The sequence below is a fragment of the Bufo bufo genome, chromosome 3, assembly GCF_905171765.1.
Source record: "Bufo bufo chromosome 3, aBufBuf1.1, whole genome shotgun sequence".
Lineage (NCBI taxonomy): Eukaryota > Metazoa > Chordata > Amphibia > Anura > Bufonidae > Bufo > Bufo bufo.
In genome coordinates, this window is record NC_053391.1 from 96,844,590 (window position 1) to 96,864,697 (window position 20,108).

Sequence of the window (20,108 nt, forward strand, 5' to 3'; positions counted from 1 at the left end):
AGAGGCACTTATTTGCATATATTTACATTTAGTCAAAGACTATTGGTTGCCTGCTCTTGACATGTACATTTTTTATTTTTTATTATTTTGCTTACAATTATAATTGTAAGCAAAATAATAAAAAATAAAAAATGTACATGTCAAGAGCAGGCAACCAATAGTCTTTGACTAACTGTACATGAGATGACTCAGGGACAAGACTCATCTCAGGTTAATTTGCATATGTATCAAACTGTTTTTTTTTACACAATAAAAGCACACAGAGCTATGGGGACTGGGTATTGCGGATGTGCTAGCGGCCATCTAGCAACCCATGTCCTCAGCTCTATACCCAAAATCCCGGTGACAGGTTCCCTTTAAACATGGACACGGAAATATTTATAAAAAAAATATAGCTATATCTCTCTCTAAAAAAAATTGGGGGACTACATACCGTTGTGCTATTTATTTGTTTACACTGGAGAGCAACGCTTTTTACAATGATATAGTTAAAATAATATTACACCAAATTTATATTTAATTCAAGGGATAACCCCTTTAAATGAAGCTGCTAATTTGCTTATCGCTGTTTATAGTATAAGGGACAGAGGAGAACACATGAGAGGTGAGAACGGATTATATATCACCACTAGAATCCTCTGCTTATCGCTGTTTATAGTATAAGGGGCAGGAGGGAACACAGGAGAGGTGAGAACTGATTTTTATAAGTAAGGACCTCAGAGTGATAGAAAATAAAATATATTTATATTTAAAGGGTTTGGCTACTTTCTGGTTACTGTTAACCAATGTGCTTGTAAGATGACTGTATGACACTAATGAAATTCTGCCCCATCTTCTATATATTATAAGGCATGCACTACTTTTTTGCGGTGCGGAGGCATGGACGGAAAACCCACGGAAGCACTCCGTAGTGCTTCCGATCCATGCCATTATTCCGCACCGCACCTCCCGGATTGTGGACCCATTCAAGTGAAGCGGGGTGCACACGACTGGTGCCCATGTATTGCGGACCCGCTGTATGCAGGCCACCATACGGCCAGAACTGGGCATGGGCCATGTGCATGAGCTCTAACAATCACAAAACTAGCTAATGAGGCAGGAATACGAATCACAGGCAACTGTGGCCAGCAGCTGCCTTTTTAAATAACCCGCCCTCGGGAGGCATATGACGCTGTTGCTGAGCCTGATCCTTGCTCCCTGCTAGGTCGACCAGACCTACTTTAAGTGGGATGAGTTGCAGCTTTCATTGGTGCAATTTTGGTGTACATACACCTAGGTGATTGCTTTTTAATGTGTTTTTCACCAGTAGAATCATCATAAAAACAGCAATTTTGGCATTTTATATTTATTATGTTGTTCATTCTAGGGGATAAATTTATTTTTACATTTTATTGTATGGGACATTATGGATGTGGAGATTCCAATACTACTCTATTACTGTGCATTATGTCAGTTACTGTAAAAACCGACAATGCGTATTTAACCCAGGGGCTGTACATGGCAGGTCGAACGTCAATTGTTAGGCAGATGACCATAGCAACCCCTCAGGACCAGGCAGTTGCATCTTTAAAGGGAACCTGTCACCGGGATTTTGTGTATAGAGCTGAGGACATGGGCTGCTAGATTGCAGCTAGCACATCCGCAATACCCAGTCCCCATAGCTCTGTGTGCTTTTATTGTGTAAAAAAAACGATTTGATACATATGCAAATTAACATAAAATAGTCATATCTTACTTGTGTGACCAGAGAAGAGTCATATTTTCAAGCTCTGACTTATCTCAGGTTAATTTGCATATGTATCAAATCGGTTATTATACACAATAAAAGCACACAGAGCTACGGGGACTGGGTATTGTGGATGTGCTAGCGGCCATCTAGCAACCCATGTCCTCAGCTCTATACCCAAAATCCTGGTGACGGGTTCCCTTTAACAACTTAGATGCTGCGGTAAACATTAAAGCGAACCTTTCACCTGCATTTCACTTAATAAACTATCAAAAGTACCTTATAGATCATCCTCATTGTGTTAGCACACGGTCTTGTCCCGCTTTTCTGCCATGTATATGCATGAAAAAATCGCTTTATAAAGTCCTCGTCTCCAGCTCCTGAAGTCACGTTAGAAGTCAAGGGGGTAGCCCTTCCCTCACTCCAGGCTGTAACTCCCCTGCCCTAACCCCGCCTCTATGCAGTCTAATTGACACCCGGCTCAGTCGCCGGAACCGCGCTTGTACAGGCGGCGCATGCGCCGTCGGACTCAAGCGCGATCCTGTAACTGAATCGCGCACGCGCCGTTCCGATGCCTTCCAGTCTTCTCTTCCTCACACGCGCGTGCGCCCCGATCTTCATGCTCCATGCGTCCACGTGATCACTGTTGACTTGCCGCAGATCGCAAGCCAGTGATCATCTGGAGCATTGTTATCACATTCAGCAGGTATTATATGTCAAAAACTCTGCATATTTCATGGGGCTATCTATCTATACATAGATATACACATGTGACAAACCCAGATTTAATTAGATGGCTATCTTGAAGACAGGCAGGCATCGGGGACGGCGCATGCGCGATTCAGTTACAGGATCGCACTCGAGTCCGATGGCCCAAGCGCCGCCTGTACAAGCGCGGTCCCGGCGACTGAGCCGGGTGTCAATTACACTGCTTAGAGGAGGGGTTAGGGCAGGGGAGTTACAGCCTGGAGTGAGGGAAGGGCTACCCCCTTGACTTCTAACGTGACTTGTGGAGCTGGAGAAGAGTACTTTATAAGGCGATTTTTTCATGCATATACATGGCAGAAAAGCGGGACAAGACTGTATGATAACACAATGAGGATGATCTTTAAGGTACTTTTGATAGTTTATTAAGTGAAATGCAGGTGAAAGGTTCGCTTTAACCGTGGTCATTTACAAGGTTAAACTTCTGGGACAGGAGTTATCTCCAATAATAGCAGTGAAAGCTGGTTGCCAGCTATATAATACAAATGACCCCCTCCCTCTAGTAACTCTGAACTATCTAAGAGGGTATATGAAAACTGGATTACTGGACTAGACGAGCCCCTTTAAGGTGTGGCCTGCTTAGTAGGTAGAATTTGTCAGCTTCCAGGGGCATAACAAGTAACCATGGGGCCCCATAGCAAAACTTGGAATTGGGACTCCATTCCACAATGACTTCTTTCAACAGCTGTTTCGGAAAAGCTTAGTCTACTTTCACACTTGCGTTTGGAGCAGATCAATCATGATTCTGCACAGATGGATCCGTTCAGATAATACTACCGTCTGCATCCGTTCAGAACGGATCCGTTTGTATTATCTTTAACATAGCCATGACTGATCCGTCTTGAACACCATTGAAAGTCAATGGGGGACGGATCCATTTTCTATTGTGCCATATTGTGTCAGTGAAAACGGATCCGTTCCCATTGACTTACATTGTGTGTCAGGACGGATCCATTTGGCTCAGTTTCGTCAGATGGACACCAAAATGCTGCTTTCACGGAATGGAGACTGAACGGAGCCAAACTGATGCATTCTGAGCGGATCCTTATCCATTCAGAATGCATTAGGGCAAAACTTATCCGTTTTGGACCGCTTGTGAGAGCCCTGAACGGATCTCCCAAACGGAAAGCCAAAACGCCAGTGTGAAAGAATCTCCTTAATGCTCAGGACTAATACACAGTGATTTATTAACAGTGGAATAATAAGCATAGTGAATCACAATATTGGCATAATACACATAGTGATGTCACAGTACAGGGATGTTACAACCCTGAAATTAAGCAGTATTGACACATGCAAGTATGATGCACATATGATGTCACAGTACAGGAGTAATGTAGTCATGTCACAAAACAAAAAAAAAATGCTAAAATTAATTGTGAACAGAAGAGAAATACAAACAGCAAAAATAAACATGAGACGCCATAGAAAAATTTAGAATGGGGCCATATCAAAATTTCTATGGCACGTTATATACATTTTACAACTAACTGTACCTTATGTTTGAGTGGATATGGACTCTCTTAGTTTTTGCAACCCACAGCAGCTGCCATGACTGTTACCCTGGTAGTTACACCCATGAACCACACTAGAGGCAATTTATGTAGCCCCCTATGCTAGAAAAATGGTGTCAAAAAATATTAGTAAATATGTCCCAATGTGTAACTGTTTTGAGAGGATGCACTAAGGGGCAGCACTGTTGTGAGGAGTTGCACTAAGGAGGCCGCACTATTGTGAAGGGGGCACTAAGGCCCCTTTCACACGGGTGAGTATTCCGCGCGGATGCGATGTGTGAGTTGAACGCATTGCACCCGCAATGAATCCCGACCCATTCATTTCTATGGGGCTGTTCACATGAGCGGTGATTTTCACGCATCACTTGTGCGTTGCGTGAAAATCGCAGCATGCTCTATATTCACGCAACGCAGGCCCCATAGAAGTGAATGGGGTTGCGTGAAAATCGCAAGCAAGTGCGGTGCGATTTTCACGCACGGTTGCTAGGAGACGATTGGGATGGAGACCCGATCATTATTATTTTCCCTTATAACATGGTTATAAGGGAAAATAATAGCATTCTGAATACAGAATGCATAGTAAAACAGCGCTGGAGGGGTTAAAAAATACTAATAATAATTTAACTCACCTTAATCCATTTGATCGCGCAGCCCGGCATCTCCTTCTGTCTTCATCTTAGCTGTGTGGAGGAACAGGACCTGTGGTGACGTCACTCCGGTCATCACATGGTCCATCACATGATCCATCACCATGGTAAAAGATCATGTGATGGATCATGTGATGACCGGAGTGACGTCACCACAGGTCCTGTTGTTGCACAGCTAAGATGAAGACAGAAGGAGATGCCGGGCTACGCGATCAAATGGATTAAGGCGAGTTACATTTTTATTAAAAAAAATAATTTTAACCCCTCCAGCGCTATTTTACTATGCATTCTGTATTCAGAATGCTATTATTTTCCCTTATAACCATGTTATAAGGGAAAATAATACAATCTACAGAACACCGATCCCAAGCCCAAACTTCTGTGAAGAAGTTCGGGTTTGGGTACCAAACATGCGCGATTTTTATCACGCGAGTGCCAAACGCATTACAATGTTTTGCACTCGCGTGGAAAAATCGCGCGTGTTCCCGCAACGCACATGTGAAAGAGGCCTAAGGAGGCAGCACTATTGTGAAGGGGGCACTAGGGAGGCAGCACTATTGTGAAGGAGGCACTAAGGGAGCACTAAGGGAGCAGCACTGTTGTGAGAGTTTGCACTAAGGATGCAGCACTATTGTGGGGGGTTACACTAAGGGGGCAGCACTATTGTGAGGGGTTACACTAAAGGGGCTGCACTATTGTGAGGAGGCACTTAGGGGGCAAAACTAATGAGAGGGGGCATCTATCACCATAACTACTGTGAGGGGAAACCAAACGAGCATCTCTACTGTAAAGGATCTGAAAATATTAAGGAAAGCGGGAGGCCCATTTTTATGTGCATTGGGCCCACCCATGTGTTAAACTATGCTAAATACAGTCAGAGATCTATGTATATATCACAGCCACAAAGTTCAATTCTTGGGGACCAATTTGTAACAGTAGAATTAATACATTGCAAAGTCAGATCATTGCTGTTGTATACCATTTACTAACATTTCCCTTTAAAAATGAGAAAAATGACTGAGCTATTCGTCTAATTATATGCTCTATTATATACTGTACGTGGGAAAGCACATGTACAACCAAGTGACATACCCTGACTCTATAGAAGCTGCATCCAGATCGCTTACCGACATGGAAAAAGATTTAAGATAACGCAAAATACATAAGAGGAAGCCTGGCAAAATCTATAGCTATGGGATACTGCAACAATGCACCCCAGCCTACTGACAGTAATTCCTATTGAGCTGTATGAATGCTCTCTCAGAATAGACACATCCGGACCTCACAAATACTTTCAGATTTTCTCTTATTGAGACAGTTTTAAAAATAGAATCTGGACAGCGTCCCAGGCACGCACATCTTAACAGCTCCAGAAAAGGACGACCATTTGGACACAGTTCAAGTCATTGTAAAGCGTGGAGTGTTCCCTTCTATGATTACTAAACAGACACATTGGCAGCGCGTTACCTGAAAAATCTAATTGCTTCTCGGTGTCTTTGCTGGAAAGCTTTGCGATGCTGGAGGCCGAGAGTCTCTGTAATACAAGCAAATTATATATGTAGTATATTACTAAAACGTAGCAAAACAAAAACAAATCACATAAAAATGCAATTTGCATAAATATAAGGCTACTTTCACACCTGCGTTCGGTGCGGATCCGTCTTGCATCTGCACAGACGGATCCGCACCGATTATGCAAACGCTTGTATCCATTCAGAACGGATCTGTTTGCATTATTCTTTAAAAAAAAAAGTCTAAAAGTCTTGACTTACATTGAAAGTCAATGGGGGACGGATCCGTTTTCAATTGCACCATATTGTGTCAGTGAAAACGGATCCGTCCTCATTGACTTATATTGTAAGTCAGGACGGATCCGTTTGGCTCCGCATCGTCAGGCGGACACCAAAACGCTGCAAGCAGCGTTTTGGTGTCCGCCTCAAAAGGCGGAACGGAGGCCGAACGCAGCCAAACTGATGCATTCTGAATGGATTCTTATCCATTCAGAATGCATTGGGGCTAAACTGATGCGTTTTGGGCCGCTTGTGAGAGCCCTGAAACAAATCTCACAAACGGACCCAGAAACGGCAGTGTGAAAGTAGCCTAATGCACTCAAAATTTCTAAAAAAGGACAAAGCTAAACATCCATAGCAAACTTCTCATCTGTATTCAATCTGTTTACATTTTACGTTTCATGTACTTCCAGCATAATGTATATACATCTCAATAATACAAAAAGAACTAAATAATTTATATAAATAAGGAAATAATACAAAGATATGAAGTGCTTTGTATTGCTTATGCGTGCTATGCTAGAAGTCAGTCCCCAAGGACAGATTTCGTAGGCTAACGGGAACAGCCTCTTTGCCTCACATTTACTAATGTGATTGCGCCTACAATGTGGGACTAAATGTGCCAACATTTGGCATATTTCTGGAACAAAATGATGCATCGTTTTAAAATATTCATGAAGCAAATGTAGCAAAAAGCATAATCTTGCCTTGCTCAATGAGGGTGTGTGGCTTAGTGAGAAGAGGTGTTGCTTTTTGGGGAAAGGGTGTGGTCTAAAATGCAACAATGTACAGTCGTGGCCAAAAGTTTTGAGAATGACACAAATATTCGTTTTCAAAAAGTTTGCTGCCAAACTGCTTTTAGATCTTTGTTTCAGTTGTTTCTGTGATGTAGTGAAATATAATTACACGCACTTCATACGTTTCAAAGGCTTTTATCGACAATTACATGACATTTATGCAAAGAGTCAGTATTTGCAGTGTTGGCCCTTCTTTTTCAGGACCTCTGCAATTCTACTGGGCATGCTCTCAATCAACTTCTGGGCCAATTCCTGACTGATAGCAACCCATTCTTTCATAATCACTTCTTGGAGTTTGTCAGAATTAGTGGGTTTTTGTTTGTCCACCCGCCTCTTGAGGATTGACCACAAGTTCTCAATGGGATTAAGATCTGGGGAGTTTCCAGGCCATGGACCCAAAATGTCAACGTTTTGGTCCCCGAGCCACTTAGTTATCACTTTTGCCTTATGGCACGGTGCTCCATCGTGCTGGAAAATGCATTGTTCTTCACCAAACTGTTGTTGGATTGTTGGAAGAAGTTGCTGTTGGAGGGTGTTTTGGTACCATTCTTTATTCATGGCTGTGTTTTTGAGCAAAATTGTGAGTGAGCCCACTCCCTTGGATGAGAAGCAACCCCACACATGAATGGTCTCAGGATGCTTTACTGTTGGCATGACACAGGACTGATGGTAGAGCTCACCTTTTCTTCTCCGGACAAGCCATTTTCCAGATGCCCCAAACAATCGGAAAGAGGCTTCATCGGAGAATATGACTTTACCCCAGTCCTCAGCAGTCCGATCACCATACTTTCTGCAGAAGATCAATCTGTCCCTGATGTTTTTTTTTGGAGAGAAGTGGCTTCTTTGCTGCCCTTCTTGACACCAGGCCATCTTCCAAAAGTCTTTGCCTCACTGTGTGTGCAGATGCGCTCACACCTGCCTGCTGCCATTCCTGAGCAAGCTCTGCACTGGTGGCACTCCGATCCCGCAGCTGAATCCTCTTTAGGAGACGATCCTGGCGCTTGCTGGACTTTCTTGGACACCCTGAAGCCTTCTTAACAAGAATTGAACCTCTTTCCTTGAAGTTCTTGATGATCCTATAAATTGTTGATTGAGGTACAATCTTAGTAGCCACAATATCCTTGCCTGTGAAGCCATTTTTATGCAGCGCAATGATGGCTGCACGCGTTTCTTTGCAGGACACCATGGTTAACAATGGAAGAACAATGATTTCAAGCATTACCCTCCTTTTAACATGTCAAGTCTGCCATTTTAACCCAATCAGCCTGACATAATGATCTCCAGCCTAGTGCTCGTCAACATTCTTACCTGAGTTAACAAGACGATTACTGAAATGATCTCAGCAGGTCCTTTAATGACCGCAATGAAATGCAGTGGAAAGGTTTTTTGGGGATTAATTTAATTTTCATGGCAAAGAAGGACTATGCAATTCATCTGATCACTCTTCAAAACATTCTGGAGTATATGCAAATTGCTATTATAAAAACTTAAGCAGCAACTTTTCCAATTTCCAATATTAATGTAATTCTCAAAACTTTTGGCCACGACTGTACACCAAAATTGCATCAAGATTTTGGCACAAAATTCTGTCGCAAAGTAAGCCAAGAAATAGATGCTATAAAGTTGGACCAATGTGACTAACACTGAACCAAATTTATTATTCAGCCTAAGTGAAGATAAATTTGGCACATCTTTAAACTTTTTAAAGGGTTATTCCAGTTGTTAGAAGTTATCCCCTAATTATCAGATTAGTGGGGGTCCTGCTAGGACCCCCACCAATGACGTGAACGAGGGCCCAGTACCCATGAAGTCAGAAATGATTGTGGCCACTCCATTCAGCACTATGGGAATTGCGGAGATAGTGGAGCGCTGTACTCTATCTCCGGAACTCCCATAGAAATGAATGGAGCGCCACGCCATGTGCAACTGGCCGCTCCATTCATTTTAGGGGGGGGGGGCTGCAGAGAAGACCGTGCCCCACAGTGATCGGTGGGGGTCCCAGTGGTAGGACTCCCACCAATCTGTTTTCTCCTTTCCCATGGATAGGGGATAACTTCTAACAACCGGAATACCCCTTTAACTTTACACAGTCTACTTTTAGACAGGATTGGTAAATCAGCTCCCTTGCCTGCATACTGTACCACACAAGAGTACTGGAGGTGATTTTCTACACTGTGCACTGTAGATTTCTGTGAAAGCCGCACTATGACAACTGAACATACCCTTAAGACCCCCATACACATTAGTGTATTGCCGGCTGAACCTGCCGAGAACGACGGGTTCAGCAGACAGTATGTGTATGGGGAGCTTCCGACTCTCCCCTGACAGCTGATGTTGGGTGAGAGAAGGATAGGGTGAAGTGAATATTTTCGCCTGATCCTTTTTTTCTCCCAGAAGATAAGCCACCTCCAGAAGTGCCTGAAAGCAGCGGTCTCCTCTATCCCCTTTAAATACACTGTATTTACACATACACGTTCAGCCGAACAAATAGTTTTAAATGTTTTCCAGGTCACAATCTTTATTTAAAAAACATGAACATTCATTTCACGGACCTGGCCATACACATTTTAGTCCAAACTGGCCCTAGTCGTTCAATGAAAATGGGCGATGGACAAAACGTCTTTCTGGGAACATTCTTTCGAAGAAAGATTGTTCATCCATGGACGGCCTTCTTTGAATGAAAGATCATTCGTCTATCGGATGAAAATTTCTAAACACAGATGACTTCTTTTCAGACAATCCTCATTCAGCAAAAACAAACGTTCGTTGTTAAGTTTCACCTGACGAACAATCGTTTTGGTTAAAATTGTGCATTTTGAGACTAATGTGCATGACCATCTTCAGACAGATTTTCTGAGGAGTAGGAAAGTTTCTAAACCTATGCAGAGAACCTGTAAACAGAGAAAGGGAACATGCAGGCTGCTGGAAAGAGGACACTGTCCCCTAATCAGATATACTACAAAGTTACATATATACACATCCACTACTGATATACGGTGTGAAGAAAAATAACATTTGAAATCACCGTATGTCTATAGTTTATCAAACATTGGAGACACTTTTGAAGGTTTGTATTCTGGTCCAATTCTGTGTTACACAAAAAGATGACATGGATATATTTGGCAACATACATAATCATGGGATGATGGGAACAATGTCCAGACATAGCTGTGGACACTGTAAGCCAATTTCCTCAGCCAGGATATCGAAGCCTGTGATGCTGGATATGGTCCTGCCGAACCATACAACATATTATGTAATAGCTAATCAGGTCCAATAAATATTAATCACTTAAAAAATAACTTACAGAAAAATATCTGCTCTAAGCCTAATTAAATACTACGAGGGTAATATTTGAGTTCTTAAATGAGTCTGATCTAGTTCCAGAATTTCTTTATAAAAAAAATACACTTGGAATAAGACATGGAAAAACTAAATCTAATGATGATAAAAGTGAAAACAGTATAATAGAAAGGGCTCACAGTAGACAAAAATGGACAACGGGGGGGTGGGGGGTGGGTTCTCCACATGTTGGACCACCCTCTGTCCAAAAAAAGGGGGATAAAGAGCCAGAGAATATATATAAATCAGGCAGGCACACCCCCTTCTGATATCGCAGGAACAACAATCCACGGGAACCAAATATATTAAATAGATAAAAATACTTTAATAAAAAATTTGGTCTAGTACATATATTCTAAAACAAACTAAAAATGAATCCATCTAAAAACATGGATAACGAAATCCCCCTTTTTCAAAAAATGCCCAAATTGCGATAGTATCACTGCAATTAGTATCACTCAATTGATAAAAATAAATCTGTACATAACTGATTCGGTATACAGCAATTAGTACGTAGTACACACTATGCGGACTATTGTTCAAAGTAGTTGGTTTCTAATGCGGAGTTTGGATATTGACCCATACAAATCCTCTCTGTGGCCGAGTCCACAATATCAATGTGGCCAAATATATTCCGTCCAGATATAAGTAACAAATAACCAGTGTCCAGAGTAATCCGTTCTTGACAATCCACATATAAGTGACAAGAAGCAAATGTCCAGAATAATCCGTACTTCTCAATGAAGGATAGACACGCAGGCTACACAGTGTTAGTTGAAGCAGTTAGTAGTAGTCTAAACTAGTGGTAGACATTAGTAGATGTTGTTAGAACAGTTGGCGATCATTATAGTGAGCATAAGTTTTTTCTGTCATGACATATCTGTTATCAATATGACAGAGTGAATCCCTCTGCATGTGCAAGTGATATTTATCCCAAACAGTCAAAGATTTATACTGTGCTGTATCTATTTAAAGGGCTTCTGTCACCCCACTAAACTATATATTTTTTTTGTGTACTTCTAATCCCTATCCTGCCATATTGCCATACATTATGTTATTAATAATTTTCGTTCAGTAGATTTAGCAAAAATTTACTTTTATAATATGCTAATTACCCTTCTACCAGCAAGTAGGTGTCTACTTGCTGGTAGCAGCCGCAGAAAACCGCCCCCTCCTTCTGTTGATTGACAGGGCCAGCCGCGATCTCCTCCTCCGGCCAGCCCTGTCAGCATTTCAAAAATCGCGCACCTGTGTTGATTCGGCGCAGGCGCTCTGAGATAAGGAGGCTCGCCTCCTCAGCACTCCCTCAGTGCGCCTGCACCAATGACGTCTTCTCTTTCGGTGACGGGGCTGGCCGGAGGAGGAGATCGCGGCTGGCCCTGTCAATCAACACAAGGAGGGGGCGGTTTTCTGCGGCTGCTACCAGCAAGTAGACGCCCTACTTGCTGGTGGAAAGGTAATTAGCATATCATAAAAGTAAGTTTTTTGCTAAATCTACTGAACGAAAATGATTAATAACATAATGTATTGCAATATGGCAGGATAGGGATTATAAGTACACAAAAAAAAAATAATGAGTTTAGTGGGGTGACAGAAGCCCTTTAATATATTTGGTTCCCTGTGGATTGTTGTTCCTGCGATATCAGAAGGGGGTGTGCCTGCCTGATTTATATATAATGACTAGCTGAAGGACCCGGCTTCGCTCGGGTATATTTAATCTATTTCCTTTAATGTTTGTGTGTGTTGTCAAAAGATATCAACACTATCCACTATAAGTGACATCTACAGCCCCCCTCCCCCCCCCCACAAAACAGTGTCCTCCACAGCCCCCACCCCTTAACACTGACCCCCCCCCCACAGTGCCCCGTACCTTAAAATTGGACCTCCACAGCAGCCCACCCCCTTAACTTTGACCTTTAAAGCAGCCTTCCCCTTTAACAGTGACTTTCACAGAATACCCCCCCCTTGACTGACCTCCACAAAGACCCGTCCCCTTAACAGTGGCCTTTACTGGATCGGAGGGGTGTCCTTTTGAACAGCTCACTCTAAGACAGATCGGGGCGTGGCTTAGCGCGACCTAGAAGTTGATTTTTAACTTCATGTTTTCAATCCCTCTCGGCTGAGTGGAAGGGAGCGTGGCCTAACCAGATCAGGGGCGTGGCTTAGCGGGGCCTGGGGGCGGGGTTTTAAGTTGGTCTTTTGAGGGTGGACACATTGTGGCAGGGGGCGTGTCTGGGCTCCTTCCTGCAAGAGTGACGCCCCTCTGGGCACCTTACTGGCTCATTTGCATTTCAAATAAACTGGATTTTCAGAGGATAAAAACATCTATTGCTGGAACAAAGGCACATCTTGAAATAAGGTACTAAGTGCTATTAGGCCATGGCTTTACTTCAATAGCAATTACCCTTGTGACAGAATTCCTTTAAAGCTCTCCTACAGCAGTGAAGATAAATGGCTAGGTTGTTATGGAAACCTGGTGTAAAACTGTGTATGTGGAGGCTGGAGGAGCTGTGAGCTTCTATTGGCTGATAAGGGTCATGTGACCAAGCTTCTATGGGCTAATGCATTTCTTGGGAATATCTCGGGAACGGTACGTCCTAGAGAGCTGAGATCAGGTCTAAAACCTCCCCGGACACCTGATGTACCTGTGTGCCAAATTTTGTGATTGTAAATGCGACGGTGCGGATTCCTTTAGCGGACATACATACACACTCAGCTTTATATATTAGATGATAAAAATTAGGTCAATCTAGGTGAAATCATATCAATCTAGCAGAACAATGAATGGGGAGATCTCTGGATCCATGTGAGGTACATGGCTGGTTCTAGCTTTGTTAGAAAGAGGTTGTCATATACTATATGATGTCTGATTATCATTGTTTTTTTATTAGTCATGGGATAACCCCTTTAAGTTCACAGTCGCATGAAATAGAGATTTGGCTGTATCCCTTTCCAAGTACTTACATGCCACTCCCTAAAAGGGGTTGTGTAAGAGTGGAGGCTTCTTGGCAACCCCCCTTCCCCCTCCATTCTGCCAGACCTGCAAAAGGAAAATGACTTACCTGCTTCATGGTGCCGGCTCCTCACTCTTTCTGCTGCAGGTCTGGGCTCCATTGAGGTCAATAGCCGGTTTGATATCACACCCTGTGATTGGCTGCGGGGATGTCAAACCAGATGTTGACATCAATGGAGCCCAGCAGAGGAGTCCAGTCCTGCAGCAGAAGGAGCGTGGAACCAGCTCCGGGAAGTAATCTTTATTTTGCAGGTCCGGCAGAATGGTGGTGGGGGAAGGGGGGTCTTGACAAATACTTCCCATTCTTGCACAACTCGTTTAAATATCTAAAACATTTCAACTTGACTACTCGTGTTGGATGAGTAAAAACAAAAAGGCATTTTTCATTGTTTTTTTAGCTAATGTTTTTCTAAGAACTTGACAAAACATCTTAAAAATACCCAGACCATTCCCCTCACTCCACTGCAGTTTGGTGATTTAAGTCCTCTCCCACAAAGCTGGAATTTGTCACAAAGGCATCCAAAACATGACATCATCTCACTTCATTCACATGGTGAGACACAATCAATGCCTGCACGTCTCTCCACCAGAATCTCCTTCCATTATTTCTCTTCGGAATGAGGATTCATTATCTGATAGCTGTGAAAATGGTCAGCTCGCTTTCCTTTCTGGCACTGGAAGTGCTAAACAGTGACAGGACAACCCATTTTCCTACTTCAACGATTCTCACTCAAAATTGCATCCATAAAAAGAGGCAACTTAAAAAGAGCTACATTTTCCTTCCTTTGTGTATTGTAAATAGCTTAATTATGTATGTGAAATGTTAAGATGTTTTGGTGAATCTAAACTGAGGATTGCATAGTTCCCATTTGTTTTTCTAGAGACTCCAGCTGGAGGTGGTTTATTGGGATGTGGCTTTTCACTATTTTCCAAATAGTCCCTGTATATATTTTTAATAAAAGAACCTTAGGGCCCATTCACACGTCCGTAGTAACATAGTACATAAGGCCGAAAAAAGACATTTGTCCATCCAGTTCGGCCTGTCATCCTGCAAGTTGATCCAGAGGAAGGCAAAAAAAAAACTGAGGTAGAAGCCAATTTCCCCCACTTTAGGGGAATAAAAAATTCCTTCCCGACTCCAATCAGGCAATCAGAATAACTCCCTGGATCAACGACCCCTCTCTAGTAGCTATAGCCTGTAATATTATTACATTCCAGAAATACATCCAGGCCCCTCTGGAATTCCTTTATTGTACTCACCATCACCATCTCCTCAGGCAGAGAGCTCCATAGTCTCACTGCTCTTACCGTAAAGAATCCTCTTCTATGTTTGTGTACAAACCTTCTTTCCTCCAGACGCAGAGGATGTCCCCTCGTCACAGTCACAGTCCTGGGGATAAATAGATGATGGGAGAGATCTCTGTACTGACCCCTGATATATTTATACATAGTAATTAGATCTCCCCTCAGTCGTCTTTTTTCTAAAGTGAATAACCCTAATTTTGATAATCTTTCAGGGTACTGTAGTTGCCCCATTCCAGTTATTACTTTAGTTGCCCTCCTCTGGACCCTCTCCAGCTCTGCTATGTCTGCCTTGTTCACAGGAGCCCAGAACTGTACACAGTACTCCATGTGTGGTCTGACCAGTGATTTGTAAAGTGGTAGGACTATGTTCTCATCACGGGCATCTATGCCCCTTTTGATGCAACCCATTATCTTATTGGCCTTGGCAGCAGCTGCCTGACATTGGTTTTTGCAGCTTAGTTTGCTGTTTATTAAAATTCCTAGGTCCTTTTCCATGTCAGTGTTACCGAGTGTTTTACCATTTAGTATGTACGGGTGACTTGCATTATTCCTTCCCATGTGTATAACTTTACATTTGTCAGTGTTAAACCTCATCTGCCACTTATCTGCCCAAGCCTCGTGTCTATCCAGATCCCTCTGTAGTAGTATACTGTCCTCTTCAGTGTTAATTACTTTACACAGTTTAGTGTCATCTGCGAAAATTTATACTTTACTATGCAAGCCTTCTACAAGATCATTAATAAATATATTGAAGAGATCAGGGCCCAATACTGACCCCTGAGGTACCCCACTAGTGACAGTGACCCAATCTGAGTGTGTACCATTAATAACCACCCTCTGTTTTCTATCACTCAGCCAGTTACTTACCCTTATACAGACGTTTTCTCCCAGTCCGAGCATTCTCATTTTATATACTAACCTTTTATGTGGTACAGTGTCAAATGCTTTGGAGAAGTCCAGATATACGACATCCATTGATTCGCCGCTGTCAAGTCTAGAACTTACCTCCTCATAGAAACTGATTAAATTAGTTTGGCATGACCGATCCCTCATGAAGCCATGCTGATATGGCGTTATTTGCTTATTTCCGTTGAGATGCTCTAACATAGCATCTCTCAGAAAACCTTCAAACAGTTTACCCACAACAGATGTTAAACTTAACGGCCTATAGTTTCCAGGCTATGTTCTTGGACCCTTTTTGAATATTGGCACCACATTTGCTATGCGCCAATCCTGTGGGACATTCCCTGTCAGTATAGAGTCCGCAAATATCAGAAATAAGGGTCTGGCTATGAGATTACTTAATTCCCTTAGAATACGGGGGTGTATGTCATCCGGTCCTGGCGATTTGTCTATTTTAATCTTTTTAAGTCGCTGTTGTACTTCTTCCTTGGTCAGACAGGACACTTTTAATGGGGAATTAATTTTTTACATTCAGCATTTCATCTGGCTTTATTTTCCTCAGTGAATACATTGGAGAAAAAAATATTTAACAGCTTTGCTTTCTCCTCGTTGCTCTCTGCGACTCCCCCCTCATTACTCTTTAACCGCCTCCGGACCGCCTAACGCAGGATCGCGTTGCGGAGACGGCAGCGCTGCGCAGAGTCACGCATATACGCGTCATCTCGCGAGACGCGAGATTTCGCTCAAAGCCGGCCCGCGCATGCGCATCGCGGGCCGGCAAAAGTTAAAGGACAATTTCGTCACCAGCCTGCCAGCAACGATCATTGGCTGGCAATTTTCAAAAAAACGAATCACAAGCCATATAACAGATCATATTAGTAAATATGATCTGTTATATGGCTTGTCTGCTCCTCTGCTGGTCCTTTTCGTCGGTTGGATCCAGCAGAGGAGCAGGCTTCACAGTGAGTAGCACCAACACCACACTTTAGCCCCAGATCACCCCCTGCACCCCAATTAACCCTTTGATCACCCCTTTGATCGCCCCCTGTCAATCACTTAGTGAAAGACAAAAAGTGATCAGTGTAAACTGTCACTTTTTTTTCCCACTAGTATTGGCTGTTAAGTTTTAGGATAGCTTAGGCCCCTTGGTTAGGTAGTTAGCGATCGGTTAGCGCCCAGCCCACCGCAGTCACTGATTCGCTGATTAGCGTATGGCTAATCAGCATTTGTACTTTTATAGTATCTGTAAGTGATCAAAACTGATCACGGTCAGATCTATAATAGTATTAGTGTCACTTTAGTTCGCCCTCCACCCAAAACGCAGTGTTTGCCCGATCAGGCCTGATCGGTCGCCCACACGTGCGTTCACCCACGCCCGCCCCACCACAGTGACAAAAAATATATATTTTTTGATCACTGCACATTCACTTTACAAGCACTGCGGTGATAAAAAAATCAGTTTTGATATTTTTTATCAACCGCAGCGGCCTCCGGTACTTCGCTAGCCTCCCCTTTGTAAGACAGGCTTGCTTTTTTTCTTGGGTAGTCTCAGGGATTACCCCTAAATTTAGTAGTCCAAAATGTCAAACAGGGGGTATTCATCTGAAGAGGCCTACAGGATTCTGACCCAGTCGGATGAGGAATGGGAACCCTCATCTGACGAATCTAGCGGGTCAGAATATGAACCTGTGGAAAGCAGTGGCTCTCTGACCCAAAGTTCGGACAAGGAGGTGGAGGTCCCTGATAGAACCAGGCGTACCCGGCCCCGTGTCGCTAGACCACAGGTTACGCAGGATCCGCTTCAAGAGCAGCAGAGTGGGGCTGGCGCTGCCGGATCACGTGGTGAGGCATACACCAGCAGCGCAGCCCTCCCTGGACCTAGTACCAGCACTGCCGTACAACATGGCGACGTGGCGAGCACCAGAAGGGCAGTTGAAGCTGGTACAGTGGCACGTGCAATAGTTACCCCGTCGCAGCCACCGCACAGACAGGCCCGTAGAGCCCCTAGAATCCCTGAGGTGCTGGCAAATCCTGATTGGCAGTCACCAACTTCAGCCGCACCATTAGTTCCTCCTTTCACCGTCCAGTCTGGAGTTCGGGTTGAGACGGCTCAGATCGGTTCGGCCCTGGGATTTTTTGAGCTGTTCTTGACTGCGGAGCTCTTGGACTTAGTCGTGGCAGAGACAAACCGGTATGCCACACAATTTATATCCGCCAACCCGGGAAGCTATTATGCCCAGCCTTTCCGGTGGAAACCAGTCCAAGTTTCCGAAATTAAAATTTTTCTGGGCCTTCTCCTCAACATGGGTCTAACTAAAAAGCATGAATTGCGGTCATATTGGTCCATGAACCCGATTCATCACATGCCCATGTTCTCTGCTGCTATGTCCAGGGCACGATTTGAGGCCATCCTCCGTTTCCTGCATTTTAGCGACAACACCACCTCCCGTCCCAGAGGCCACCCAGCTTTTGACCGGCTCCACAAAATTCGGCCCCTCATAGACCACTTCAACCAGAAATTTGCAGATTTGTATACCCCCGAGCAAAACATCTGCGTAGACGAGTCCCTAATACATTTTACCGGGCGCCTTGTCTTCAAACAATACATCCCAAGCAAGCGTGCCCGGTATGGGGTCAAATTGTATAAGCTCTGTGAAAGGGCCACAGGCTATACCCACAAATTTCGGATCTATGAGGGAAAAGATCAGACCCTGGAGCCGGTCGGTTGCCCTGACTACCTGGGGAGCAGTGGGAAGACAGTCTGGGACTTGGTGTCACCCTTATTTGGCAAGGGGTACCATCTTTATGTGGACCATCCCCCAACGGCTCGTTACCACCCGTCTTGCAAGGGGGGAGAGGGCTGCCTTATGTAACGAAGAACTGCTCGCGGTGAAATGGAGAGACAAGCGTGACGTTTACATGCTCTCCTCCATTCATGCAGACATGACAATACAAATTGAGCGAGCAACCCGTGTCATTGAAAAGCCCCTCTCAGTCCACGACTATAATTTGCTCATGGGAGGGGTGGACTTCAATGACCAGATGTTGTCTCCGTATTTAGTTTCCCGACGCACCAGACGCTGGTATAAGAAGGTGTCTGTATATTTAATTCAATTGGCTCTGTACAATAGTTTTGTTCTCTACAGTAAGGCTGGGAGAACAGGATCCTTCCTCAAATTCCAGGAAGAGATCATCGAGAACCTCCTGTATCCAGAAGGTTCCATGGACCCATCCACCAGTGTAGTTAGCCGTCTACACGAGCGACATTTCCCCAGTGTCGTTCCTGGTACCTCAACCCAACCGTCACCCCGAAAAAGATGTCGTGTCTGTAGCAGGAGTGGAATAAGGCGTGACACCCGCTATTTCTGTCCTGACTGTCCTGACCACCCTGCCCTATGCTTTGGAGAGTGTTTCCGGAAGTACCACACCCAGGTACACTTAGCATAGGGATTGCATCTCACCAGGACAGGCACACAGGGCTATTAGGGCCCTTTTACTCACAGCTGCTGCAAACCTCTCCTTTCACCTGGGATAAAGTGCATAACGTACTTCGCCACATCTTTGGGCGATTTGCGCTTTGCACATTGTCCCATGGGGAAGGAGAGGTTTGTTCAATAAAAGGTAAAAAAAACTAAAAAAAATAAAAAAAATCACCGGTAAGTAAAAAAGTTAACGTTCAGTTAAAAAAGTTAAAAAAAAGTTTATATGTTCTGTTCAAAAGTTAATAAATTTATTGCGTTGCGGCCTGGTTTTTTCTTTTTTGTTTTTTTTACCTTCCAGGTGGACCAACCGATCGACTAGCTGCAGCACTGATGTGCATTCTGACAGAAGCATTGCGCTGCTGTCAGATTACACGCAAGTCAGTGTATGCGGCGCTGCAAGACGAGATTTCTCCTCTGCAGTAAAAGATACGTTTGCCGAGGCATATGAGCTGAGGAGGTGGCGGTGTTCATATACTTTGGCAAACACTTTGTATATATAAAAAAAAAAATCCCGGCAATGATTTATTCATTCACATCGATTGATGTGAATGGAGAAATCTGGTTTGCCAGGGCATACGAGCTAAGTGGGTATGGATGTTGGGCGGAGCTCCTATATCCTGGCAGACGCCTTTCCCCTCCTTTTTCTTTTTTTGGTAGAGATTTTTTCATCCACATTGATCGATGCGAATGAAGAAATCTGTGCCGTTCATTTTTTTCTTTCAGCCCAGAGGCTGAACGAAAAAAAAAAATCTCATTACCCGTATGCTCAATATAAGGAGAATAGCAGAAACTCCTAATGCTGGGCATACATGTAATGATTGCGG

The 20,108-nt window shown here is 43.7% G+C and overlaps 1 protein-coding gene across 1 annotated transcript in view; it reads right to left on the reverse strand.

The window, feature by feature from the left end:
• Positions 1 to 20,108, reverse strand: part of SPECC1 (sperm antigen with calponin homology and coiled-coil domains 1) — a 270,775-nt gene that overhangs the window by 87,969 nt on the left and 162,698 nt on the right. Inside the window, exon 8 of the mRNA XM_040423377.1 lies at positions 6,120 to 6,186. Coding sequence (XP_040279311.1) covers positions 6,120 to 6,186 — 67 coding nt within the window. The remainder of the gene's footprint in view (positions 1 to 6,119; positions 6,187 to 20,108) is intronic.